Source organism: Pan troglodytes, chromosome 8, assembly GCF_028858775.2.
Source record: "Pan troglodytes isolate AG18354 chromosome 8, NHGRI_mPanTro3-v2.0_pri, whole genome shotgun sequence".
Classification (NCBI taxonomy): Eukaryota; Metazoa; Chordata; class Mammalia; order Primates; family Hominidae; genus Pan; species Pan troglodytes.
Genome location: NC_072406.2, coordinates 97,758,035 through 97,785,274, shown reverse-complemented (window position 1 = coordinate 97,785,274; position 27,240 = coordinate 97,758,035). Strand labels below are relative to the sequence as shown.

The window sequence follows — 27,240 nt, the reverse complement described above, 5'->3', positions numbered from 1 at the left end:
ACAAAGCAAATAAAATAGAATACACAAAAAGTAGCAAAGTTGAACAGAACTGGCTCCACCATGGTGTAAGGTAATTAGGAAAATAACTTGAATTTGGTTTGCTCTATATTTTACAAACCTTTGAAGGAGTCAGCATAAACATTTCATGAATAATTTAGCTGGGACAAGTAGAAGCCTGGCATTCTCCAGCCAGTTCCCCCAATTTCCCGACGACACTTGCCATGCAGAGGTGACCCTAACTCAGAGATGGTCTCCCAGCACCAATGAGCTGAGCTCTGCTTGTGTGGGTGGGCTTCAGATCACTGGAGTTGTGACTGTGCCTGTGAGGCTGTGCCAATGGTTTCTGATGTCATTTTCACCTATGACAGCGAGCCACATCCCATAGCATACTCTATTCTCAAACCAGTTGGCTGTCTTGATTTCCTCCTGCCCTGGAATGACTTGTCAGTTGTCCTATGGGTGTTGTCAGTTTTCTTGTCCTGGGAAAGATTCTAGGACTGACAGCAGGTGTCTCATCAGAAGCCAAACCATGTGTGCCAACCATGAACTCATAAAGGTGCAGAGAGAGCAGTGGTCCCACCTTCTATATGCTAGGGGACATTGAGGCAAGGAGTGAACTGCAGAGCACTTCACCTCCTTGCTTGAGGAACACTGAGTTGACCCTTTGTGGGGGTTAGCCCTGTGATTCATGCACTCATCTGGTCAGGGCTCATGCCTATCATTCAGTTGAACTTCTGGGGGTGGAAATCCTCTCCCACTATCCCCACAGAAGCTCAAAGCAGTCACTGGAATGGCTCTTAGATTCATGTGATTCCTTCTTTTTCCTTCTGAAGGCATATTCAGGGCTTCTACATTTCTTAATATTTCTAACTCGCCTGCAAGGTGGACAGGGGATGGGTTCCTTTCTCCAATACAAGATGCCAACATGAGACCACCTGCAGGGTTGCCTGGGAGCTGAGCTTTGGGACTGTATTTCTCTAGGAGTTTGAGGTGAGGGAAAGGTCACCACATTCCCTGGCGCATCAGCACCCATGCTGCTTACAAAGTCCCTGCAGCCTCAACGTCACCGGGAAGCTCATATGGCTCCTCTGCTGAGCACCAGGTCCTGTGCCCACCTCACAGCGGGGAAGTCAAGGAAGGAGATGACGTCTTCCTTGAGCTTTCAGGCAGTTTGTCTGCCTTTAATTATTCTGACATTGTAGGCAAATCATCAAGTTATTTGAAAGGAACAATATTTGTTCTGTTTTGTTTTCTTTCTTAAGCAAATAAACAAGCCAAGTAATTTCCTGTGATATCACCCACTGTGGTGAGACAGTATCAGGTGTGAGATCACCCACTTAGATAGCCTTGAACCCTCATGAAACCAGGAGGGTCAGCTGACCCTGGGGAAGTCCCATTCCTCACAATCTCCACCCAGGAACCCATGCCCCCTTGCCCTTCCAGACAGGGATATGTCCCCCTCCTTGGGCTGCCTGAAGAGATTGCACAGGGAGGACACAGGTCACTGGGTGAGGCAGGGCTTCTCTCCGGCTCCAGGCCTCCAAGCTGCCTCTAACACTGATGGGCCTGTGACTCTGATGAATCATTGAAACTTCCTGAGCCTGAACCTCCTTTTGCGCAAGGTGGGGATGATCATACAAAGTCTTTTCATCGTCTTGAACTCTAAGTGGCAAATTCATGGGGCACCTTAGGGGCTCAAGGACTATTTCCTTTATTCCTGTGGGACTTCTTCTTCTCCTGTCTCTGCCTGCTCTTGAAAGCATCTTGTCCTAAGGGTTGGTTCTGGGTATGGCAGTGACTCTAAACTGAGTACAGAGGCAAGGCAGGATGCAGCCAAGGCCTGTTGATGGCATCTTCTTTGCTACATAGGGATCATGTCTCCCCCCTGGCTTCCCCAGATAACTGAGGGTTGGCCATATAATTGAGGGGAGGTGGGAGCCACATGAAAGGGATACTCGCCCACAGCCCAACAGGCTGACCAGGCCTGGTGACTCCAGACATCCAGAGCTGTAGCAAGCCAGCCTTGACTCACTGTTAAGGCCCCACCTGACCTTCCTGTGCCTTCCCTCCAGGACAAAGAAGTGAACTTGGAGCAGGTCCACCGGCGCATGAACAGCCTCATGGATGAAGACATTGCTCACAAGCAGATTTCCCCAGCGTCGATTGAGCTCTCGGCCCTGGAGATGGGGGGCCTGGCTCCCACCCAGACCTTGGAGCCGACACGGGAGTACCAGAACACCCAGCTCTCGGTCAGCACCTTTCTGCCAGAGCAGAGCAGCCATGGCACCAGCCGGACACTCTCATCAGGGCCCAGCAGCAACCTGCCGCTGCCGCTGAGCAGCTCGGCCACCATGCCCTCCATGCAGTGCAAACACAGGTCACCCAACGGGGGGCTGTTCCGGCAGAGCCCGGTGAAGACCCCCATCCCCATGTCCTTCCAGCCCGTGCCTGGAGGCGTCCTTCCAGAGGCTCTGGACACCTCCCACGGGACCTCCATCTGACCGCGCCGCCTGCCCTCCTGCCCACCCTCCCACCCACCCGACCAGCAGAGCTTTTTAATACAAGAAAACAACAACACAAACCACACACACTCGCACACACACACATACACAGAGACTCTTTCATTTTTCTTGTACATATGTGTAAATAATGACAGAATGGAGTGGGGTAAAAGTGTATTTTGAATATTCCCAATTTTCGAAGTCAGTAAAAAAACACAAAAACTGTATGAATGACTTTGTAAATTTTGTTCTATATGAATAAAAAGGCAAATTACTTGTGATCATTCTGAAGTGCCAAAGGAGCCCCCCCATTCCTGGGCCTTTCTGAGGGCAGGAGGGGCGACCAGATAAGGAGCCCCTCTCTGCTGGGGGAGAAGGGAAGATGAGGAGCCCCACATGCCACTCGCTGCCTTGTCCCACAGCTTGCTGCCCCATTTCTTTGCTCCTGGCCCCTCGTCCCTTTTAGTCCCTCAGCTTGATAAAGAGTGAGTTTGGAGCCCGCGTTGGGCTGGCCCAACTGGGCTTGCTGTGCTGTAGGGTGATCGGCTGTTCTGGGTAGCCTGGGGCTGAGGAGGTGCCCCTGGACTCAGGGCTATCCTGTCCTGTCTTGGATCTTGCGGGACGAGTTGGTCACCGCTCTGTGTGTTGCAGTGTGCCTCTGCCCCATGGGCCTGAGAGAAGCTGACAGTTACCCATAGTGAGGTAATTGAGGGCTTTGATACTGAGCTGTTCTCATATCATCCTGTTGGCCTTGTTTTTCATTTTCTTTTCAAAATTAGAAGAATCAAAAAGTGATAGAATATTGGGGGAAGGAGGGCAGACTCCATCGTTTCCTCAGGGAGACTGGGCAGAGGTGGGGTTGGTCTGGAAGAAGGTCCATGGGGGCAGGGAGTTGCGAGGTGGGGTTAGTTGCATGGACCAGGTGAGGTGGTGGAACAAAAGGCCAGGTAGAGGAAGAATATTCCCTTGGGTTTGGACCCATGGTCCCAGGTGAGAGAAGGAAGTGAGGCCATAGATGCAGGGAGTAGAAGCTTTGTGGTGTCAGGCAAACGGATTCTGTTAGTAAGAGTTGGGGGAGGTGCCCAGGTGGGTGGACCAGTACTCCAGGTGATGGGGCATGCTGAGAAATAGAGAAAAGAGACCATGTTTATTTGGGTAGGAGGAAGCCTTGCCCCTTAGGTGAGAAGCATAAGTGTAACTCCCATCCACCAGGGAAGTTGCTTGTAGCCCCAAAAGTAAAGGCCTATCTCTGGGTCATAAATCCTGTAGGCAGTCCAACAAACAGGGCTGGCTCCAGCACAAACCCTCCCTTCCAGCTTTACGACCCTCTCCAGACCAGACCTGGAGTCCTCTTCAAGCAGCAATCCAACCCAGAGCAGGGGCCCTCCCCACTCAGGCATCTGATATCCTCTGAGATTTCCAGGCCTATCCCTGTGCAGGTACAGCTGCAGGGAAGCCCAGTTTTCTAAGCCTAGGACCACCTAACAGCGCCCCCTCCTTCAGTTGCCCTTTCTGAGGCAACTAAACTACAGAATCAGGGAAAGAACCATTAGGAGTGGAACTGGGGGAATCTGAGTTGTGTCACTTCAGTTCCTCTCCTAAAGACAAAGATTAGTCTGATCTCCAGACCCGTCAGAATGGAATACACAGCCCACATCTGTCACTGAAGGAGGTGGAGCTCCCGCAGCCAGCAGTAATCAGGGAGCTGAGAGCCTGGTTCTGTGATCATGGAGAAATACAAAGTCCTATTGATTGCTTCTTCTATAGCCTTGTAGAGTTTCTAGAGAGATGTATTTATGAGGGTGATAACTATCCCAGGATTGATTTCTTTCCTAAAGTCCCTAGTGACATGATTGAGCAGTAAAGAACGGCCAAATCACACAGTCAGCTAAAAGCACTGTGGGGAATAGAGTGTTTATAATTATGTTATTTATTGCTGGATGCTGAGAATGGTCTGATATTCGTGCTACCTAGGCAATCCATTGACATTTCTCCAATCAGAGCATGTGGACCTTGGAGCCAGGCATGCTCAGAGAAGCCTAGGTGGGCTACCATGACCCCGAGGAAGAGCAGGCTTTGTTTTCCATCAGCACGTTGGGGGCCCTGCCCTGAATGGTCAATTTTTCACATATATATCTCTCTATTTTTTTAATCAAACTCTGGTCTCACTGCCTTATCTCACACCAACTCTGTTTCCTCATCGCCCCCTGAGATGGCCTGTCTTCTGGGGTATAGATAGCGTGGATGTCTTCTTGGATGGTTCTGCTTAGAATGAGTGTCAAGGAGGAAAGAGAGGGAGATGGAGGATGTGTTTGTGCGCCTGTGTGTGTGTGTTTGTGTGTGTGTGTGTGTGTGTGTGTGAGAGAGAGAGAGAGAGAGAGACCAGCATCTTCAAGAGAAGTATTCTGCTTATACAAAATCCTTAACACCTCATGGTGTTATTCTTCACCATGTTTATGTTTTTTTTTGTTTTTTTTTTTTTAGAATTTTCTACCCTTGGCATGAGGGGAAATGATTGATATTCAAGCAAGTTCTCTAGGAAAAAAAAAACTTCCCAACTCAGATTTCTGTGTCAGCTCAGAATGTATCTTTTTTTCATGCTTTGCTCTTTGGATTTATAACTCTGTTTAGACTATTCCATACATTTTAGGTATATTTTGTGCCTTCAGACACTGCAAATAATAATCAGCATTTGGATTAAAGTTGTTTAATAATAAATCTTGTCTTTGCTCCCTATGCTCTTATTCTCTGGGGTGAAGAAATACTGTCTGCTTGTTTCTGGGCATGCTGAGATCATGAAGTAAATTCTGTGCTATCGGCAGGGACAGTCATGAGGAAAACTCCTCTCCTCAAGGGGGTCTCAGATATGCCTGGAGGTGGGGGCAGGCCCTCCTCACCCAGTGCATATCCAGAGTTCCCTGAAACCAACCAGGGTACAGTGTGAGGGAGAGGCTGAGCAGCAAGTCTAATTTTTGGTTAACCTAACAGTGTTCTTTAAAATATTACGTTCTTGGAAGTGTCTTAGGAGAGAACTGGGTCATCATCATGCGTAGAGAAGTGTTCCCATGGCCTGGAGGAATGAACACCCCTTTAATTGTCAGCTGACTGTGCTGCCACTCTCATCTCTGCACTCACCCTGACCTCAGATAAGTTGGCTGGACCCCCAGCTTGGCTTCTCAAAGTTTGGCCCTTACGGGATCTGTGGAGACCTTTCTCCAATGAACATCTTATGCCCTCAGTCATCCTACAGGCCTCAAGCCATCAACCTGATCCTCCACCCCCAGATGTGTGTGCTTTTCAGCCGACCTCTGAAAAAGTCCCCTGGCTTCAGTGACTTTGTCGGGGACAGCCCCGCTGTCGGCCTCAAGCTCAGTAAAGCTGATCTGAGGAGGCTGTCTGACATGATCAAAATTTCTTCTTTTAGAAACCAAAAGGAGGATGCCCAGCCCTAGTTCTTCTGCCCTGCACCAAGGACAGGCTTCTCCACGCTGGGGCCACTCCTCAGACTGGGGCTGAGGGGCGGGCAACAGACACCGCTGGATTCTGTGAGCAGATGGGTGGACAGGAGCAGCTGCAGGGAACCACAAAGGGCTGTTTTCTTAAGAAGCTGCTGCCTAGTTCCTAAATCAGAAATCCCCTGAATAGTGCCAAGGTAAAACTAATTCCATACCTAATGTTTGTCTTTTCAAGTACTAAAGGAGAAGCAGACACATTAAAGAAGAAAAGACCAGTGGTCCTAAAGGCCACGAGGACATGGAGGGACGCAGTCTATGGCCTGTGCGTTTTCATTTAAAAGTCATTCCATTTAATAATAGATGATAGAAATATAAAAAGTTGAAATATTAAACATATTTTAAATATTATTAAATAACAGAGATGGGCAAGGTCTAATGGATAACTCAGGTCTCTATGTGACCTTCTGCTCCCAAGGTGAAGGGGTCACTTAATTGAGTGCCTCCAGCTTCGTTTTCAGGAAACTTTCACTCCCAAAAGTATCTGCTCATGAATTAGCCTCTGTGTCTTAACTAGAGGCTTGTTTTGTACTCCTAGCCTTGGCAAAAGAAAATGAGATAAAAGCTCCAGACAATTTTAACTGACCTTTCCTTGCTGTGGACACAATAAAAGAGGCAGCATTTCTGTTCCTAATGTAACATTTTTAGTATCTAAAATATTCTTTTATGCCATTAATTGTTTTTAATAAAACTGTTTATTTTTATTATCCTCACCCTTTGTACCAAGAAACTGCACATAAATAACCCTCTTCTGTGCCAATAACTTTAATCATTGTCTTTTTTTTTTTTTGCCTCTCAGTGGTGGTATTTAGTCAGAGGAGATTACTTATGAGAGAACTGAACCTATTCCAGATAAATCAGGTGAGCTAATAGTCACCTCCTACAAAAGAGGAAGGAACAATTGTCTGTAATGTCTGATCATCCCTCCCCTGCCAGCATTTATTGTCTTTATTGTCTCACCTCTGAACTTGACATTGAGCACTGAGCTCAAAAGATAATAGAAATTCTGTCTGCAGGAAAAACAAAAAACAAAAAAGATGGGCACAGAAGTTTACAATGGCCAATGGCTGGGATCTGGAAGAGAGGGCACTAGATAGACCTGGATTACTTAGGGTGAGCAACCAAATGTGACCCAAGGAGAGCTCAGTTGCTGGCAGATTCAAGTAGACAGTTGCCAGGGGCTCAGGGGTGTCCAAACTCAGAGGAAAACAAAATATTCACCAACATATGGAGACTTGTACATCTAAAATAAGTACACACAGACACATATACACATATGTACATGTTCATGCACAAACACCGAAGTCCATGCAAACACAGTCACCATATCAGGCACATGCATGTAGAGTTTTAAAGCACATGGCAATGCGCTTGGGTGATGTAAGCAAATGGAGATAGGCTCATCAGAAACAGAACCCAGGGGAGAAAAGAGGCTGTTTCAGGGCTTCCCTGCCCAGTGCACAGTCTCAATACAACAATCAGCCAAGCGGTGCTCTGCAATCAGCCGCCGAGGAGGGAGGAGCACCTCCTGCAATGTGGCCTGCTGTCTGCAAAGCTGCCTGGTGTGCTCACCAAACCCTCCTGTGTCATCAGTCCCTTGCTCTAAAATCCTGACTTGCAACCAGAATCCCTGAAATATGCAAAGAAGCCCCAAGCATTCTCCAAAACATCCTGCTTCCTAATAAGAATACCCATTATCATCCATATCAGTGACCGTTTCTTGATCAGGTGTGGTGTTTGAGAGACTGTACTATACTCCTCACATACAAACACTCTCTCATTCTCAGATCAGCCATGCAAGGTAAAAAAATATTATAAATAGATTTATAGATAGGAAAACTGAAACTCAAAAAGACATGGTTCCAAAGCTGGTGAGAGACAGTGCTGGGATTCACTTTCTTGTCTGTCTGAGTCCCTAGTGTGTACTCCTGCCAGTACAGCTGGCTCTCCCTCCCAGAGAGCATACCCACTGTGCCTCAGCTGCTGCACCTGTGCTGACCTTCCCTGTCACCAGCCTATCAGGTACCTCAGCCTCCACATCTGCTGCCTTCTCTCCAGTGGCTTCAGGGCAGTTGGTGAGTATCCGCTTGTGCACCCCTGCAGTGGCTGTAGGTAGGCTGGGCTAACAGGGTCATTTGTAACCATAGAGTTGGGCTGGATATCTGCTCCCCTGAAGCTGCCTAAGCCAGGCAGGGCATCAGTCTGTCAGGTTTACTCAGAAGCTGGGCTGTTCCTCTATGGGTATCTCCTTCCTCCCCTAGACTCCCCAAGAGGCATATCCTCCTTCTGCCGAAGGTAAAGTGTGCATCAAGCTAAGGGAAACTCTGAGACTAACTAGTGCTCTAAAGAGTTTTAGGATTCTCCCCCGGGCAGGAATTCCTTCACCAAAGTCCCTTGATAGACCTCAGAGGTGCCTGAAAACCTCCAAAAATTATCTGCCAAATTGCTTGTGCATGTATGTATGCATGTGTGTATGTGCCTTTTTTCCAGGAACCTGGTTCATATCTTCCACATATTCCTAAAATTCTCATATAAAAGCTCTAAGCCACTTCCGTTAAGAGTTGTGAGTCAGGCAAGCCTCTGCATCTCACTCTTCCAAGGTGAGTGTTTAGGTGCAATCTTATTTTGGTGCTCATCTGAGGTGAAAAGCAGAACAATAGCCGAGGAGGGAGTGTAGAAAATGCATTGCAGATGGGGGCGCTGTGGCTTTGACTAAGAGGAGGTGGGAAAATCCCACTGGCAGGGCACCGTGGGCACCATGAGATACATGGGCAACAGGGTAGGGCTGGTGCCCTGATCCTGGCACCCAGGAAAGTGCCCAAGATAAGTCAAAGGAAAGAACACTAAAACGGGCCAGGTCTGGACTGGATTCCTATGTCTGGCCCTTATTGGAGGTGACATCTTGAGCACATTCCTTTTTACTTCTTTGAGAGTCTCTGTTTCATTCTTATATTAGTGACAATAATACCTATATCTTCTATTTGGTGAAAATTCCATAGTTAGTAATCATAAAAAAAGCTGCAATTGGGAGTTGCTTCCCACAACACAGCTTTGCAGTCCTTAGAACTGCTTTACCCATCCTTAATTTGAGGCAAGCAAAAAAAAAAAAAAATGGGTGAAATAAACTTATTCAAGCTCTTCCTTCAGAAATAATAGACTGGCAGGGAATTGGCTGTCTCCACACTCAGTCCCTGGGCTGATCTTGGTTCTAAATGCTCCAGTATTACCTGATCCACTCCCCACCACTGTGTTTACTATTCCAGCTTGGCACCTGTGCCCTGCCACTTGACAATCCACCACCCTCCAGCATCCTCTCGCTTGCACTTTAGTGGTGAAGTCGACCTGCTCAGAGACCTCCCTCGCTCACATCTTCCTTCAGAGGATTTTGGCTGGTCTGTCTTCCCCTGAAGCTCTCATGTTTGTTTCCCTGGCATTAAGTAGAGAGGGTTCCTTTCACCTTGCCTCCTGCTTTCAACCCCTTCCCTCCCTGTGGCTTTCTTGGATGGGAAGGGTCAGTGCCCTGCCTGGGATATATCCACATTTCCTCTGTTCTCCCAGGCCTAGCTCCCTGGGCAAGGGGTGCCGGGAGAAGGGATTCGTGCACCTTAGATGGAGACAAATGCTAGACAAATGCTATGGCAATAAAATAAGTGAGACCTGCTTTTGCATTTTGGCTCTGGACTTTACAGTTGTATGATTTTGGATTTGAAGTGATAAGAATGAATTCACAGAGCTATATGTGTGATTCATGATTGCTGAAATGATGTTTTCCCAGTTCATAAGCTCCCCTCTTCTGCCAGCTGAGCCTCTTGCAGAACCTATACAGTTCCCAAAGACCAGAGCTGGCTCTTGACAAGCAAAGCCATGCTTCCTTTTGCTTTGTGGCAAATTACTTTTTTTCCTGCAAAACAGCATGGCCTAGTGCTGATTCAGTAGATCAGAGTAGGAAAAGACAGATCTGGCTTAAAAATCTGTTCTTTGCCACTCACTAGATGGGTATCCTTGATCCTATTACCAATGTCTCTGAGCCTTCCTTCTCCCCCTCACCTGTAGAATGGATTCTGAGTCCTGAGCTGTTTTGAAGATCAGTGATAATGTGGGTAAGGTACCTGCACAAACACACTCTTATAAATAGCAGCTCTTGTGATTTGCACACCTACAGCATCCTGCCTCTTGGTGTGAACTGCTCAGGCTTTTAGCTTAGTCACGCATCTCATTTGTAACATTCACGTACAGACCACTTCCTTCCAGCTTGTCTGCTGAGACAGAGGAAGGAAGCATTTCCATTTTCGTCCCTAGAACTGGAATGCTTGCATTGGGTCTCACTCTCCCACTGGGAGCTGGCTGTAACAGCAGCCCTCACTTCTGTTCCTGAGACCCTCTCAGGTAATCACTCTGATTGTTATCAGAAAGCAAATGAAAAGCAGCCTGGCTTACCTAGAGAGGAGTGATTTGATTGTGAGAGGCTCAGTCAGTGCCCTCTCAGCTCCTGACTTTCAGACATGCTCATGATGAACTGCAGCCGAAAAGAAGCAAACTTTAGCGAAATTAGCTCTCCAAAGCTGGTGGAGATATCTATGCATCCTCCAGAATATAGTTTGAGAGGTAAGGTTTATGGCCATATAGTTCAAAAAACAAAGACCTTCAGAGATTCCTGGGGTGATGGCCCTGTGCTTTTCAGGTAGCATCAAACCCCTTGTGTTTTATGGGGGAAATAAATGCACACACCTGAAGCAATGAGCTGTGTATGTGCTGGGATTATTTTACATCTACTCCATCATGTCTGCTTTTTTTTAGCTTCTGCCTCTACCTTAGGCCTGAAGCCCAAAGGTAGTTGAATCTTCTTTTGTTGGCAACTTGTCATCTGACTAGGCTAAGTAATCTCACATAGAAGGTGCTTGTTGTATTCTAGAGAAAATGACCCAGTGAGCTGCTATGTCAGTAAGGATCCTGCATGGTAAGAAAGAGATGGCACAGGGAAACTGAGAAATTTGGGGAGAGAGACTATTTGGAAAGATGTGCACAGGCAAAGCAAAGTCACAAGGAGAACTGATGATTAATGAGATTGAGCCTTTTACACATGCTTATGTGCATATTGCTTTTGTGAGCTGTCTCTTTTCTTCCATAGTGGAGAAGCCTGAGTGTATTGGGTCTCACTCTCCCACTGGGAGCTGGCAGTAACAGCAGCCCTCACTTCTGTTAAAAAGTGAGCACACCCTTACCCGCGGATGGCCCAACAAGGTGGAAGGAGGGAGCACATGTTCTAACTATGGTCAGGACTGCCTGACAGGAGCTGAGCCCAGCTCCAGAGATAAGCCATTCAATGGTGACTCTACAAGCAGCCAGCTGCGGGAGTGCATACTCTGACTTCACTGGTCTCCTGCCAGCGAATCTCCTGCCAATCCCTAGAGCAGATGGCAAGGGAGTCCACTGAGGCAGAGTAGAGAAAGATGGAAAATGGGTGTGGGGCAGGGAAGAAATAAAATATATTTCCTCTAGGGGAGTCGAGAGGGGAAAGAAAAGGAATTCACATGGATCATATGCCTAGCATGTCCCAGGAGAATTAATTCCTTCTCCCCCTGGAAAATTAAAGAAATCTCTTTTTGATAAATGCAGAAAATGAGACAGGGTAATTGAGTGGTTTGCTCAAGGTCATTCATCTTGTCTGTCAGCCTAAATAAAGCTCATGCTTTTTCTGCCCTGAATTGCCCCACATGTTCCGAAGATGGAGACACAAGACACATCAGACAGAGGGTCACCTCCCCAGATCTTGGTCTCAGCCACCAAGGACTGCAAGCTTGCAGGTGAGGGCAGGCAGTGTGGAGGGTGTGGCATTTAGGGAGAAAACACTAGTCAGCCTTTTTGCAGTTGGGGTAGTGTGAATGTATCCTGCATAATTCTAATTTGGCTGTGGGAGGCCACTATTCTGAATGGATCCCTAAAGAATACTAAGGCACAGAATTACACAGGAGTCAGTGTTGGAATCAGAAAGGTGTGATTTTGGAGGGAGGTTTTTAGTTACATGACCATGAGTAAGTCTCTTAACTTCTCTGAGCATCAGCTTCCATATCTATGAAATCTAAACAACATGAGCAGCAATTTTATTTTGAATAATGAACTAAGAAAACCAGGAGGCTGGGCATGGTGGCTCACGCCTGTAATCCCAGCCCTTTGGGAGGCCAAGGCAGGTGAATCACCTGATGTCGAGACCAGCCTGGCCAACATGGGGAAACCATGTCTCTACTAAAAATACAAAAAAATAGCCAGGTGTGGTGGTGGGCACCTGTAATCCCAGCTACTCGAGAGGCTGAGGCAGGAGAATTGCTTGAACCCCAGAGGTGGAGGTTGCAATGAGCCGAGGTTGCGCCATCACATTCCAGCCTGGGCAACAAGAGCAAACCACCATCTCGGAAAAAAAAAAAAAAAAAAGAAAGAAAGAAAGAAAAGAAAAGGAAAGGAAAAGAAAAGAAAACTCGGACTAAAGCACCTAGTGCCAGTGGCTGACATACAGCAAGTGCTCAGTAATGATGACCATTAGCAGTACAGGAAAATGGTCATGGAAGGCCCAATTACAAGGTCACAGTTTAATAATATACTTTTTCAGAAAATTATAAAATTTACTTAGAAAGGTGCACAAATCATAAGTATAGAGGTTGGTTAATTTTAACAGTGTGAGTGCTCTTGTGTAGGCCCTAACCCAAAATGAGAATAGAATTTCCTCTTGTATACGTCCTCAGTTGACAACTCTGGAACTCTGAAGGTAATCAGTACTATAAATTCTAGAACCGTTGATTAATTTCATCTATTTTAGATATACGTTGAGATAGAATCAATTATACTTTTTTCTGTTTTTTTTTTCAATTCAACACTGGCTTCAGGGACTTTATGTTTCTGCATGAAGTTCATTTCATTGTTTTACAGGATTTCTTTGTATGAATATGCCACAATTTATGCATTCTACTGTCAATAGACTTTTGATTTGTGTTCATTTTGGGTTATAACAAGCAGTATCCCAATAAACATTTTTTGGACATGTTGGGTGAATTTATGTATGCTTTTCTGTTGGTTTGCTGGGTCACAAGTATGCATGTGTTCAATTTTATGTAGATACTGATAAACAGTTTTCAGAAATAGTTGTACTGATTTATGCAGTTGACCTGCAGTGTTTGAGAGCTGCAGTTGTCCCACATCCTCATTAACACCTGTGCTATCATATATTTTAATTTTCAGCCATTCTAGTGGGAATGTGGTACACTTAATGGTGATTTTAATTTGCATTTACTGATGATTAATAAGATTGCACATTTTACGTATGCCGATTTGTATATTGCTTTTGTGAGCTCTTTTCTTCCATAGCATGGTTTACCTTTTCACTTTCTTTGTGGTATCTTTTGATGAACAGAAGTTGTTAATTTAAATGTAAGTTCATTTTCAACTTTTTTTTTTTCCTTCAGTGTTAGATATGTCCTGTTTCTGAAAACTGCCTAAACCAGGCCACAAAGATATTCTTTTGTTTTCTTCTGGGTGTTTTGTGTTGATGTTTGTTTTGCCTTTACATTTACATCTGCAAGCTGCCTGGAATCAATTTTTTAGTATGATATGAGAAAGAGGTTACAACATGTTTTTAATATAGACATTTGTTTATTACAGAATCATTTATAGAAAAAAGTCCCTTTCTCATTACACTGCAGTGTCAGATTTATCATGAATATAGTGATCTTAAGTGTGTAGGCCTGTTTTCATATCATATTCTGTTGATCCCTTTGTCTGTTTTTGCACTAATGTCCTACTGTCTTAGTTGATGTAACTTTGTCATCAATCTTGATTATCTGGTTATGTGAGTCAGTCCTTTGCATTTACACATAAATTTTAAAACATCATGCTATTTTCTGGAAAATTACTCTTGAGATTTTGGCCGAAACTGCATTGAATCCACAGATAAACTTTGAAAAAATTAATACCTTTCCATTTCTTACTTTCAACTTTTCTGTGTTCTTATATTTAAGGTGCGACATTTGAAAGCAGTTTGAGGCTCTGCGTGTGTGTCTGTATGTGTGTGTGTTTTAATACGGTGTTTAAAATATTTAATTAGTGCATTCACATTCAACATAATTGCTGATGTATTTGGATTTAGATCTATAGTCTTTTTTTCTATTTTTCCCTCTTGTTCTATTTTAATTATCCCCTTTTTGCCTTCTTAGTAGTTAAAATAATGCTTTGTTATTCAATATACTCTCTCTGTTAGTTTGTTGGTTGTACATTTTTATATTCTTAAAGGGATTATCCTATAGATATAAATATATATTTTACCATGTCCAAGACAAAATCAGGATCTTAAAATATCTTAACTTCATTTAACCCATTCCATTTTTTATAATTGTAATTTTACATATATTTTCAACAAAACTTCAATAATAATTTTTTAACTATTGTTACATACAGTAAGGAATCATTTGGGCTTTTCAATATATTTATTTTTTTCTGTGTCTGTTTATTTCTTCCTCTATGTCTCTGTTTCTTTCTGAGATATTTTTCTTCTGCCTGAAAAAACACTTTTAAGAATTACAAATAAAGCTGCTACAAACATCCATGTGTAGGTTTTTGGTGGCCATTAAGTTTTTAAATCATTTGGGTAAATACCTAAAAGTGCAATTGGTGGTTTGGATAATAAGACTGTGTTTGTCACAGTTTACCGAATTTGTCAGAAATTACCAAACTGTCTTCCAAAGTGACTGTATTCACCATCAATAAATGAAAGTTCCTATTGTTTCTCATTTGATACTATCACTGTTTCGGACTTTGTCCATTCTAAAAGATAGGTTGTGCTATCTCTTTGTTTTAATTTGCAGTTCCCTAATGGCATATGATGTGGAGCATCTTTTTATATGCTTATTTGATATCTGTATGTTTTCTTTGATGAAGTGTCTGTTCAGGTCTTTTGCCCATGTTTTAAATTGAGTTGTTTGATTTTTTATTGTTGAATATAAGGGTTCTTTGTATATTTTTGATAATAATCTTTTTATCATATATGTCTGTTGAAAATATATTCTCCCAGTCTGTGGTTGTCTTCTCATGCTCTTGACAGTGTCTTCAGCAGAGCAGAAATTTTTAATTTTAATACAGTCACCTTATTGGGTTTTTATTTCATAGATTTTGCCTTTGCTGTTGTGTCTAAAAAGCCATCATCATACTCAAGGTTATGTAGATTTTCTCCTATGATATCTTGTGGAAGTTTTATAGTTGTGTACTTTGCATTTAGGTCTATGGTTTCTTTTGAGTTAATTTTTGTGAGGGTATAAGGTCTCTGTCTAAATTCTTTCTGGGTTTTTTTTTTTTTTGGCATGTGGATTTTCAGTTGTTCCAGAACATTTGTTGAAAAGAGTATCTTTCTTCATTGTGTTACCTTTGGTTCTATATCAAAATTTAGTTGACTTTATTTATGTGGTTCTACTTCTGGGCTCTATATTCTTTTCCATTGATCTACTTGTCTGTTCTTTTGCTAATACCACATTGTAGCTTCATAGTAAGTCTTAAAGTCTGATAGTATCAGTTCTCTGACTTTGTTCATTTGCAATGTTGTGTTGGCTATTCTGGGTCTTTTGCTTCTTCATATAAACTTTAGAATCATTTTGTTGATATCCACAAAATAACTACTGGGATTTTGGTTGAGACTGTATTTAGTCTATTGATCAAGTTGTGAAGAACTGATACCTTGACAATATTGAGTGTTTCTATCCATGAACATAGAATATCTTTCTATTTATCTGGTTCTTTGATTTATTTCATCAAAGTTTTTCATTTTTTATATAGATCTTATAATATTTTGCTAGATTTATGCCAAGTAATTTAATATTTTTGGCACTACTGTAGATGGTATTGTGGTTTTAATGTCAAATTCCATTTATTGTTGACATATAGAAAGTCAATTTAATTTGTATATTAACCTTATATCTGAAGGCTTTCTATAATCGCTTTTGAGTTTTGGGAGTTCTGTTGTTGGTTATTTCAGATTTTCAACATAAAGAAATCTGTCACCTATGAAAGAGTTTTATATCTTTCTTCCCAATCCATATACTTTTTATTTCCTTTTCTTGTGTTACTGCATTATCTTGCTTATTGCATAGTTTTAACACTTTGAAAAGGAATGGTAAGAGGAGATATACTCATCTTTTTCCTGATCTTAGTGGGAAACATTCTAATTTCTCACCATGAAGTAAAATTTTAGTTATAGGTTCTTGTAGTTTTTTTTTTTATCTAGTTGAGAAATTTTCTTCTATTTCTAGTGTGCCATGAGTTTTAATTATGAATAGGCATCAAGTTTTTTAAAATGTACTTTTCCTGCATTTATTGATATAATCATGAACTTTTTGTTGCTGTTATTTAGTCTTTTGATAGAATGAACTAGCATTTCATACCTGGGATAAATGACACTTGGTCACGATGTATAATTTTTTTATTGGATTCAATTTGCAAATATTTTGTTGAGATTTTCTGCATATTTGTTCATTAGAAATATTGGTCTGTACCTTTATTTTCTTGTAAAATGTCTTTGGTTTTGGTATTAGGGTAATGGTGGCCTCACAGAATGAATTAGGAAGTTTGTCCTCTGCTTTTATCTTCTGGAAGAGATTGTAGAAATTGTAATTTTTTTCTTTAAATGTTTGGTAGAATTGATCAATGAACCCATCTGGGTTTGATGCTTTGGATTTTGAAAGGTTATTAATTTTTGATTCAAATTATTTAGTAGATATAGGTGTATTCAGATTGCCTACTTTTTCTTGTGTTCGGCACATGTGCCTTTCTGTTCTATTTTATCTAAATAATCAAATTTGTAGGCGTTGAGTTATTCATAGTATTTTTATTATCCTTTTAATGTTCATAAGATCTGTACTGATGTCTCTTCTTCATTTCTGATATTAGTAATTTTTGTCTTCTTTTTTTCCTTTGGTAAGCAGACTAGAGTTTTATAAATTTTATTCATCTTTCAAAGAACCAGTTTTTGGATTTGTTCATTTTCTCTACTGATTTCCTGTTTAAAATTTCATTTATTTCTGCTTTAATTTTTATTATTTCTTTCTTCTACTTACACTGGATTTAATTTACTCTTCTTTTTCCAGTTTTCTAAAGTGGAAGCATAGATTATTCACTTTAGATATTTCTTTTTATAAAAGTATATATACAGTGACTGCTCCAAATTTCTCTCAAAGCACTGCTTTTGCTGCATCCCACAATTCTTGATGAACTGTTTATTTTTTAGTTCAAAATATTTCTAAATTTCTCTTCAGATTTTTTTCATTCACCAATATGTTATTTAGAAATGCGTTGTTTAATTGCTAAGTATTTGGGGATTTTTCACCTACCTTTATTATTGTTTTCTAGTTTAATTCTATTTTGTTCTGAGAGAAAACGTTGTATGATTTCTATTTTTAAAAAATTTGGGCCAGGTGCGGTGGCTCATGCCTGTAATCCCAGCACTTTGGGAGGCCAAGACAGGCGGATCACGAGGTCAGGAGATCGAGACCATCCTGGCTAACACGGTGAAACCCCGTCTCTACTAAAAATACAAAAAAAATAGCCGGGCGTGGTGGCGGGCGCCTGTAGTCCCAGATGCTCGGGAGGCTGAGGCAGGAGAATGGCGTGAACCTGGGAGGAGGAGCTTGCAATGAGCCGAGATCGCGCCACTGCACTCCAGCCTGGGGGACAGAGCGAGACTCCATCTCAAAAAAAAAAAAAAAAAAAAAAAAAAAAAAAATTGTTGTTTTTTTATGGCCAAGAATATTGATCTATCTTGGTAAATATTTTGCATGAGCTTAAAAAGAATTTGTACTATACTTTTATTGGATGAAGTAGTCTATAGATGTGAATTTTATCAACTTGATTGATGGAGCTGTTGAGTTCGACTATGTCCTTAGTTATTTGCTGCCTGCTGGATTTGTCCATTTCTGATAAAGGAGTGCTAAAGTCTACAAATATAATAGTGGATTCATCTACTTCTCTTTGAAGTTCTATCAGTTTTTGCCTTACATATTTTGATGCTCTCATTTTAGGTGCACACCCGTTAAGGATTGTTGTATATTATTGTAAATCTATCCCTTTATGATTACCCCTCTTGATCCCTGATTTTATTCCTTGCTGTCAAGTCTGTTCTGTTTAATATTAATGCAGCTTCTTTCTTTTCGTTTTGATTAGTGTTAGCATGATATACCTTTCTCCATTTCTTCTAATCTATATGATGTTTCTTTATATTTAAAGTGGGTTTCTTGTGGGATTTTGATCCACTCTCACAATTTTTAAATTGTGTATTTAGATATTTCATGTTTGAAATGATTATTAATATAGTTGGATTAATAACTTTTCTATTTATTGCCTTTGTTTTTATTTTTTACTTTTCGGTCTTTTGTGGCTTCACTTGAGCATTTTATATAATTCTATTTTCTCTGCTTTCTTAGCATATAATTTATACTTCTTTTTTTTTTCCTAATGGTTGCCCTGGAGTTTGCAATATATATTTACAACTAATCCAGGTCCACTTGAAAGTGGAAATATTATACCACTTCACAGGCAGTGCAAGTACCTTATAATAACAAAATATTCCTAATTGTTCCTTCTTGTTCTTTGAATCATTGCCCTTATTCATTTCACTTATACATAAGCTATAATCGTTAAAAAATTGTTGCTATTATTTGGAACAAACTGTTATGTGTTAGAACAATTAAGAACAAGAAAAACAGAAGTTTTTATTTTATCTTTACTTTTCGTTCTCCAGTGATCTTCCTTTGTTTATGTAGATCTGAGTTTCTGACCTATATCGTTTTCTTTCTTTCTGAAGAGTTTCTTTTAACATTTCTTTCATGGCAGGTCTACTGGCAACAAATTTCCTCAATTTTTGTTTGTATGAGAATATTTTTATTTTTCCTTCACTCTTAAAGGATAATTTTGCAACCTACAGAGTTCCAGGCTAGTGTTTTTTTCTCCCAACACTTTAAATATTTTACTTCATTCTATTGCTTGAAGTTTTTCTGAGAAATCAGACGTAATTTTTTTTTTTTTAATAGGGAGTCTCGCTTTGTCAGCAGGCTGGAGTGCAGTGGCGTGATCTCGGCTCATTGCAGCCTCCACCTCCCAGGTTCAAGCGATTCTCCTGCCTCAGCCTCCTGTGTAGCTGGGACTACAGGCGTGTGCCACCATGCCTGGCTAATTTTCTTTTGTATTTTTAGTAGAGACAGGGTTTTACCCTGTTAGCCAGGATGGTCTCGATCTCCTGACCCTGTGATCTGCCTGCTTCAGCCTCCCAAAGTGCTGGGATTACAGGCGTGAGCCACCACGCCCGGCCCTAATCCTTATCCTTGAACCTTTATGAGTAAGATGTTTTTTACATTTGTCTTATTTTTAAGACTTTTTAATTTTTGATTTCCCACAGTTTGAATATAAATTTTCTAGGTGTAGTGTATTTTTGTCTTGTTTTGATTCTTCATTTCAGAAGCAGGGTCGTGTTATTCTGCATGGTGTTCTCTGAACTTCCTGGACTTGTGATTTGGTGTCTGACATTAATTGGGGAATATTCTCAGTCATTACTTCAAGTATTTTATGTTTCTTTATTTCTTCTTCGTATATTCCCATTAAGCATTTGTTACATCATTTGTAGTTGTCCCACAGTTCTTGGATATTATGTTCTATTTTTTCATGTTTTTCTCTTTGATTTTCAGTTTTAGAAGTTTCTGTTGACATATGCCCAAGCTCAGAGATTCATTCCTCAGCCATATCCAGTCTACGAATTACTCTATCAAAGGTATTCTTCTTGTTACAATGTTTTTGATTTATATCATTTCTTTTTGAATGTTTCTTAAAATTTCCATCTCTCTGCTTACATTTTACCTCTGCTTTGCGTATTTTCTACTTTTTCCATTAGAGCCTTTAGCTTATTAAAGATAGTTCCAAATTCTCGGCCTGATAACTCCAACATGTCTGAAATATATGAGTCTGGTTCTGATATTTGCTCTGTCTCTTCAAACTGTTTTTTTTTGTTGTTGTTGTTTTGTTTTGTATTTTGCCTTTAGTATATATTGTGACTTTTTGTTGTAAGCCTGACTGACATACTCAGTAAAAGGAATTCTGATAACAGATCTTTAGTAATGTGGTGGGCAGGTGAAGTGTTCTATCACTCTGTGATTATTAGGCTTTCGTCCTTTTGTGATCCTATGCCCCTTGAATATGAACTTCACAAGGGCTTCTCAGTCTCCCTGACCCCTGCTCCAGGTAGGACAGGTTGACTAGAGGGGGCTAGAGTTGGGTCTTTCTCTTTCTCCAGGTTGGTTAGGCTCTGTTAAAACCACAAAAGAGTAGGCTTTGGTAAGATATTTTTTATTGACCACAGGCCTTTTTAAGAACAGAATGCTTTGGCATATTTCATAATGGTTACTTCTCCCTTCTATTTTCAAATACATGAGGAAAGTTTTCTCTGATACTCACTTTGAGAACCTGAGAGAGCTCCTGGAAGTAAAACTCATAAAAAGTGAGGGGCCTCTGTATGCCTGCCCCCACTGGAGTTTCTAACTCTCAGATTCATCCACACTGAGCTTTCAGCAATTCACCAGTTACAGTTTGGGTTTTCCTGCCCCAGTATTTGTTCCCACAGAGGTTTCTGCTTGTGGGTCTCTGTTCTGGCAAGTTGTGATTCTCTGTATCCGCTCGTGTGTCTCTCTTATTTTTGGGGAGGAAGTTTATCCTGTGACCTTACGTTTATGACAGATCTAAGAAGAGTTGATTTTTCAGTTTATGTATTTTTCTTTTGTTTACTTGTTGTTAGTGAAGACCTCAAAGCTCCTTACACGCAGGTCTAGAATCCAGAAGAGGCTTTAAAAAATGCTTGGTAATATTTTATGGAGCATCAGATATTGTGTATGAAACACTATGTAGGCTCAGAATGGCATTCTCTTTTCCCAGAGATAATTTACTCTATCATATAGCGGGCAACTAGAACAAGAAAGATAATCTCAATTATTCAGGAATGGAACTGACTTGAGCCTGCTTTCATTTCTTTTCTTTTCTTTCTTTCTTTCTTTTTTTTCTTTTTTTTTTTTTGAGATGGAGTTTTGCTCTTGTTACCCAGGCTGGAGTGCAATGGTGCGATCTCGCCTCACTGCAACCTCTGCCTCATGGGTTCAACTGATTCTCCGGCCTCAGCCTCCCAAGTAGCTGGGATTACAGGCATGAGCCACCACGCCTGGCTAATTTTGTATTTTTAGTTGAGACAAGGTTTCTCCATGTTGGTCAGGCTGGTCTCGAACTCCCAACCTCAGGTGATCTGCCCACCTTGGCCTCCCAAAGTTCTGGGATTAGAGGCTGGTTTCACTTCTTAAAAGATTTTGCCTACTTCTAATAGGGACAGGAAGCAGAGAAATTCTAGGCAGAAAAGGGTGGGGTCTCTGGCGAGGGCCCCATCCTCAAGCCTGGAACCACAGCCCAAAGTGAGAACTTTACATGCCCGTTTTCCTGCTCGAATGTTGCCTTTTCCAAAGCCACACCTGGACTGCCTTGCACTCCATCCTGTACCCACAAAAACTCCAAGCTCCACTGGCAGAGAGCAGAGAAGGGGAGAAGAGAGGAAGTGGCTGAATGTTGGAGAGAAGCAGTTTGACTTCCGAGGGACAGCTTGATGGTGGGACTTCAGGGGAAGAATACCTTCCCACTCCATCCCCTTTCCAACTCCTCTTCCCACTAAGAGCCACTTCCATAGGCAATAAAATCGCCCACATTTGCTATCCTTCAATTCATTCATGTGACCTGATTTTTCCTGGATGCTGAACAAGAGCTCAAGATACAGAAGGCTGTCACGCTGACCCTCTACCCTTGCAAAAAGGCAGAGGGTCCACTAAGCTGTTAATCATTTAAGCCATCTGTGGATGATAAAGCTAAAAGAGCACTGCCTGTAGCACTCCTTCTGGGGCTTTGGGGATTGTGGGTACTCTCCCATAGATGCTGCCATGGGGCCCCCACAGCATTTTGCTCCTGACAGTGCCCAGAAGCACTTGCCCTGGCTCCTTCCTGCACAAGCTCAGCTGCACTGCTCCCTCACAAGGGGTGGAATGCAGTGGATCCCAGTGAGTGAAGCCTCTGAAGCCACTGGCTAGCTCCAGCACCCACATTCTAGTTCCCACCCATGAAGGGGTCCAGGAAAATTTCCTGTTTCACTTCTGTTTTATCCCCACTAGTAAACTGTAGCCCTCCAGGGATCACACCTGAACACCTGTTATGTTTACCAACACCCCTCTTTATGACTTATTCTCATCTCCATATTTTTTCTCCCCAGCATAGTGAAATGGCCAAAAACTCTACTCATCATTTTAGTGTCTTTATTCCTCTGCTTCTTAGTCTTTTTTCCGAAACAACTTACAAATAGCCTAATCCCTCAATAGGAAGACTGGCACACAGTGTGGCTCTCATCTTAGTATCCCCATTTCACTATCCAGGATTTGGGTTCCTCAAGATTGGGTTGCCTTGATTGGCCCAGACTCCAGCCTTCGTTTCCCCACTTTCGTGATACATGGAAAGTGCTGCTTAGCTGCTGATTCATCGTTGGGTTCTTCTCCATTTTCTGGCAGCCACTTATCTCCATGATAGACACCAAAGTGACAATGACCAATAGGAAAAGCCTCATGCAGTTCCTCACAAGACTGTGGCCTTTAACTCTTGGTTATTCAGTAGCTCCCTAATACCTGCAAACAAATGTTACTTTCATTTCATTCAGCTTTTCTAGTTGTTGCTCTTGGAAGTATTGGTATTAATAGACAGAAATGAGAGTCCTGGGGCTACTTCTTGTAAGAAGTAAAAGTTTCAGGCAGGTGTTCATAGCAACCTATGAGATAAGCAGAGGTGCTGTAGAGAACTCTGGAAAGTTCCCAGAAGGGCAGTCCTTACCATCAACATCATGAGCTGACCCTTGGCTGCAATTGAAGAGGCTGCTGCATCTCAGCAGATCAGAATCATCTGTAATATCTTATTTGAAGAGATGAAATGACTACATGCTTTATCCAGCATCACTCCCAAGAATGTGAAGGAGACAGCTCTTTAACACATCATGGAGAGACAGCTTCTTGAGCATGAGCCAGAAATGAGTTCCTCATAAAAGATCCAGGTCAGAGCATAAGCACTGGGCCAGTGTAGCTCCAATGTCACTGGTGTGCTGCGTCCTGCTCTTACCAGCTCATGAAAACCTCTTGTGTGTATCTTTTCTCAACTCTGTGTTCAGTAACATCACATTAGCACCATGAAATTGGCCATGATGGGAATATTTACACCATGGAAATCAGCAAGCACTATAAATCAGAGCCTTGTTTTACTCAGAGAGCTGATTATAAAACATTAGCCAGCATGTTACCACCCAGAGGAGATGAATGGCAGAACACTAGGGCCAGATTTCAAACCCTATATTAGGCTTGTATGCTGAGGGCTGACTCAGTAACAGGCATCATGTCAAACTCTTTGCACGTGTTCCATCATTTAATCCTCACAATAAAACTGTGAGATCAGATGATGGAGAGTAGGAGATTTTATGTAACCTGCTTAAGACCGCAGAGCAACCTAGGTCAGTCTGGTCCTCACATCTTTGTTCTTAACTACTGCACTAAACATTCTCCCTGCAGCTGCACAAAATGGGAGGACAAACCTTAGACTAAATGGATTGGGAGGTTTTTAGTTACTGAGGGCAGAAAACATAGTATGGCAGAGTCCAAGAACTGGTGTTGGAACTGAGCACATAGCAAGCCTACATATGACAATGCAAACAGACCCTGAGGCAGGGCCTACAGTTTCCCAGTGAGCAGAAAAGCAAACTCAAATAAGCTGGGAGGCAGTAGCCAGTCTTGGATGCATCTGTGGCTGATGGGCTTAGTGCAATGACACAGGAAACTAGAACCAGCAATATGACATGGCCACATGCCAGCAGTAGCAGGAACCTGCCCGTGGGGCTTGGCGGCAGTTCTCTGCACTCACAGTGAGTGATTTCCAAGAGCTATGCATATCTGTCAAAGGAATTTATGTTCTAGGTGGGTTTTTCAGTCTGGGACTTGGTGATGATCCAGAGTTCCTGCTTTCAGGAAGAGGCAATTTGATCAGAATAGAACAAGCAGAACAGAACTCAGGATTATACAAAGATTCTGCAGTGTAGAGGGGTAGAGTTTCTTAGCTACGGAGATATCCCTGCCAAGACCTAAAAGCTGGGAGAGGAGGGACACCCAGAATACTGAGAACTAAGCAGGCCTGGAACAATGCCAAGGCAGGATACAGGTACCCCAAGTTATGAGTCTTAGGACTGAGTGTGATTCTCAGACCCTGCTCAGATCAGGGCCCGAGTGGAGTGGCCATCAGCCCAATGGCAGCTACTCTTGAGCCCAGGGACATGTCCTGTGTACACTTAAGTTGAAGATGATAGTTTCTTCTCTTTTTGTTTTTGGGTACTATTCCTTTTCAGGCATTTCAGATGTGTCAGCAGAGGCTAACAAAATATGAATCTATCCTCTTCTGGATAAGCCCGAGAGATTTCAGATGGGTGGGAGTACCTGGAATGGACTATGTGGTAAGGACAGACCACAGACAAATAAAAACCAAGATGGGCCAGGAGGGGCCGTCAACATTTCTCGAATACAACAGTGTGCAGGGCACCAACTTTTTCTAGGGACACAGAGATCCATGGGAACTCCCATGGAGCTATCAAAACACATTGTGATGAGACTGTAATGAAGATGGTCTTATGTCCTGGTTTGCCAGAGACAGCCCCAGTTTGTGCTTATTGTTCTAACAATTATTAATAACTTCCATTAGAATGATGAATGGTGTGATCACTCTAGTTATAATGGATGTGATGGTTAATTTTTTGTGTTGACTTAGCTAGGATCGTGATGCCCAGGTATTTGGTCAAACACTAGTCTACATGTTGCTGTGAAGGTATCATTTTTAGATGAAATTAGCATTTAAATCAATAGATTTTTGAGAACATCAGATTAACCTCTGTACTAAGGGTTAGCTTCATTCAATCAATTGAAGGTGTTAAGAAAAAAAACTGAGTTTTCCCGAAAGGAGGGTATTTTACCTTCAGAGTCCCTTTGGATTGGAGCTGTAACATGGTCTCCAGCATCTTCCCTGGATCCCCACCTGACCTGCAGAGGGGGACTTGCTGGGGTCCATACCATGTGCACCAATTCCCTAAAATACATAAACGAATACATCTCTCTCCTTCTCTCTCTCTCTTCTCTCTCTGTCCCTCCCCCACAACCCTCCGTCCCCTCTCTCTTTCTCTGTTTCTCTGTCTATCTGTCTATCTATCTATACACACAATCTTTTGGCTCTGTTTCTCTAGGGAACACTGATAAATAAAATATACTAATGTATAAGAAGCTATGAAGGCATAGTTGCAGTTGTTGTCACTTCTGGGCCCAAGAATTTGAAGGATAAGCTGTTTAAATTACAGTGCTGGTGTGGGAGTAGCCCAGGAAAGAGCTTGAACATGTTGAGGAGGGAGATACAAAAGCACGATTCTAAACCAAAGCACCAGCAGGGAGGATGGAAAGGACAGACATGGATCTGAGAAAAATTGTCCTTGATTTCTTGCTGTTGTTATTGCACTGGCTTGGTGCACCTGTATCCTGAACAACCCAACCACCTGTTTTCTCTATTCTTATCCCCAGATGGTAGAGTGCAGGTGATGAAAGCTACACAGCAGAACAGATTGATTGCTGTCCTTGTAAATTCATGGTTGCCAATCTCTAAGAGACCTGGAAATCTTACTAGGACTTTTTGGCCAATTCTTTCTTTACTTTCCCCAGAAACTGTTCACACTTTTTAAATGCATAAACACGCCTCCTCTCCCTTACTCAACATTTTTTAATTAAACTTTTTTATTTTGAGATACTTACATATTCACATGGAGTTGTAATAAGAGAATTTCCCTGTACTCTTTACTCAGTTTTTGCCAATGATAACATCTTGTGAAGTTGTAGCAGAATATCAAATCCAGGATACTGACATGAATACAGCCAAGATAAAGTAGGTTTTTATCACGACATGATGCTTCATGTTGCTGTTTTATAGTCACATCCACTTCCCTCTGCTTCTCCTTAGCCTCTGGCAACCACTAATCTGTTCTTCATTCTCATCATTTTATCATTTCTAGCATGTTATATAGATGAAATCATATACCTTATGTGCTTTTTTAGGATTGGTTTTTGTCAGTTCATATCCACTTTACAGAAAAATAAAAAATAAAATAAAAGTTTTCAAATGAGAATTTACTTATCTCCCCAATTATATGAATGACCTGCATCTGTCCTCAATATCTCCCCCTTTTTTTGCTGTAATAATAAAGTAGACTTTCTTCTGGGATTAAAGCCACATCTCATCCTGGAAACCAGATCCTATCCACTCTTACTTTCCCAGGAGCAATGAAACAGGTATTAATTATTTTTCCCTTATACATAGATTCCTTCTGTTAACTAGATTTGTCTATTAGCCTTTAATTTGTTCAAACCATTTCCATTAAATACACAAAAAATCCTAATCTCATTCCCCCAGCTATTGCTCCGCTTCCTCTCTTCTTTTATTGAGCTTCTTAAAGAAAATCTTATTTCTTCATTTTACATTATTTCATAACCACTCTACTGTGGCTTTCATTCTCATAATTCCATATCCAAGTAGCTCTACTGAATAGAGGTATTCCCATATGACCTCTTTCTTGAATTCTCAGCACCTTTGGTCCTGATAATCACTCTCTGCTTCTTGCAATGCTCTCTTACCTTGTCTTCCATGAGACAGCATTCTCCTCATTTTTCTTCTACTCCTCCTACCATGTTTTCTCCATTTATTTTCTGAGCTTGTTCTCTTCCACTCAACCAGTGAATGGTTGGAGTTCTCAGAATTTGGTCACGGGCTGTCTGTCTTCTCAGTTCACTCAAGTTTTTCTCCCTAGACATTCTCATCTACATTATGACATCATTTATCATCTATATACAGACAGTACACGCATTCATATGCAGCATCATCTTCCTCTGAGTTTCAAACTTGTAATCCATATCTCTTCTTGGAAGGCTGAAAGTCCCTGCAAACCAATGTGTTCAAAATTGAAATTAAGATACAGTCCGCAGTGCTGTCCTCCATCACATAATCTTCTTTCTCTATTCTCCAAGTCAGTGAAGGAGACCATCATCCATCCACTTAGAAAAGCCAGGAACCTGACA

At 41.9% G+C, this 27,240-nt stretch overlaps 1 protein-coding gene and 1 long non-coding RNA gene across 5 annotated transcripts in view; one reads left to right on the top strand and one right to left on the bottom strand.

Annotated features, from left to right (window-relative positions):
• The window catches only part of GRID1 (glutamate ionotropic receptor delta type subunit 1), a 779,753-nt gene extending 774,534 nt beyond the window's left edge, over positions 1 to 5,219 (top strand). For 2 of the 3 annotated variants that reach the window (XM_063781959.1, XM_016918777.4), the window contains exon 16: positions 2,073 to 5,219. In XM_063781959.1, the coding sequence (XP_063638029.1) occupies positions 2,073 to 2,501 (429 nt within the window). In that variant the 3' untranslated portion in view covers positions 2,502 to 5,219. The remainder of the gene's footprint in view (positions 1 to 2,072) is intronic. The other variant, XM_016918780.4, reaches the window with a different exon arrangement.
• The window catches only part of LOC107966779 (uncharacterized), a 30,732-nt gene extending 3,746 nt beyond the window's left edge, over positions 1 to 26,986 (bottom strand). Inside the window, exons 1-4 of one of the 2 annotated variants that reach the window (XR_008537449.2) lie at positions 26,800 to 26,986; positions 25,924 to 26,028; positions 25,101 to 25,213; positions 10,451 to 10,529 (exon numbers count right to left, since the gene is read on the bottom strand). This is a non-coding gene — a long non-coding RNA (uncharacterized LOC107966779). Of the gene's footprint in view, positions 1 to 10,450; positions 10,530 to 25,100; positions 25,214 to 25,923; positions 26,250 to 26,799 lie in introns of both variants that reach the window. The other variant, XR_001706724.4, reaches the window with a different exon arrangement.
• Positions 26,987 to 27,240: the final 254 nt, after the last annotated feature.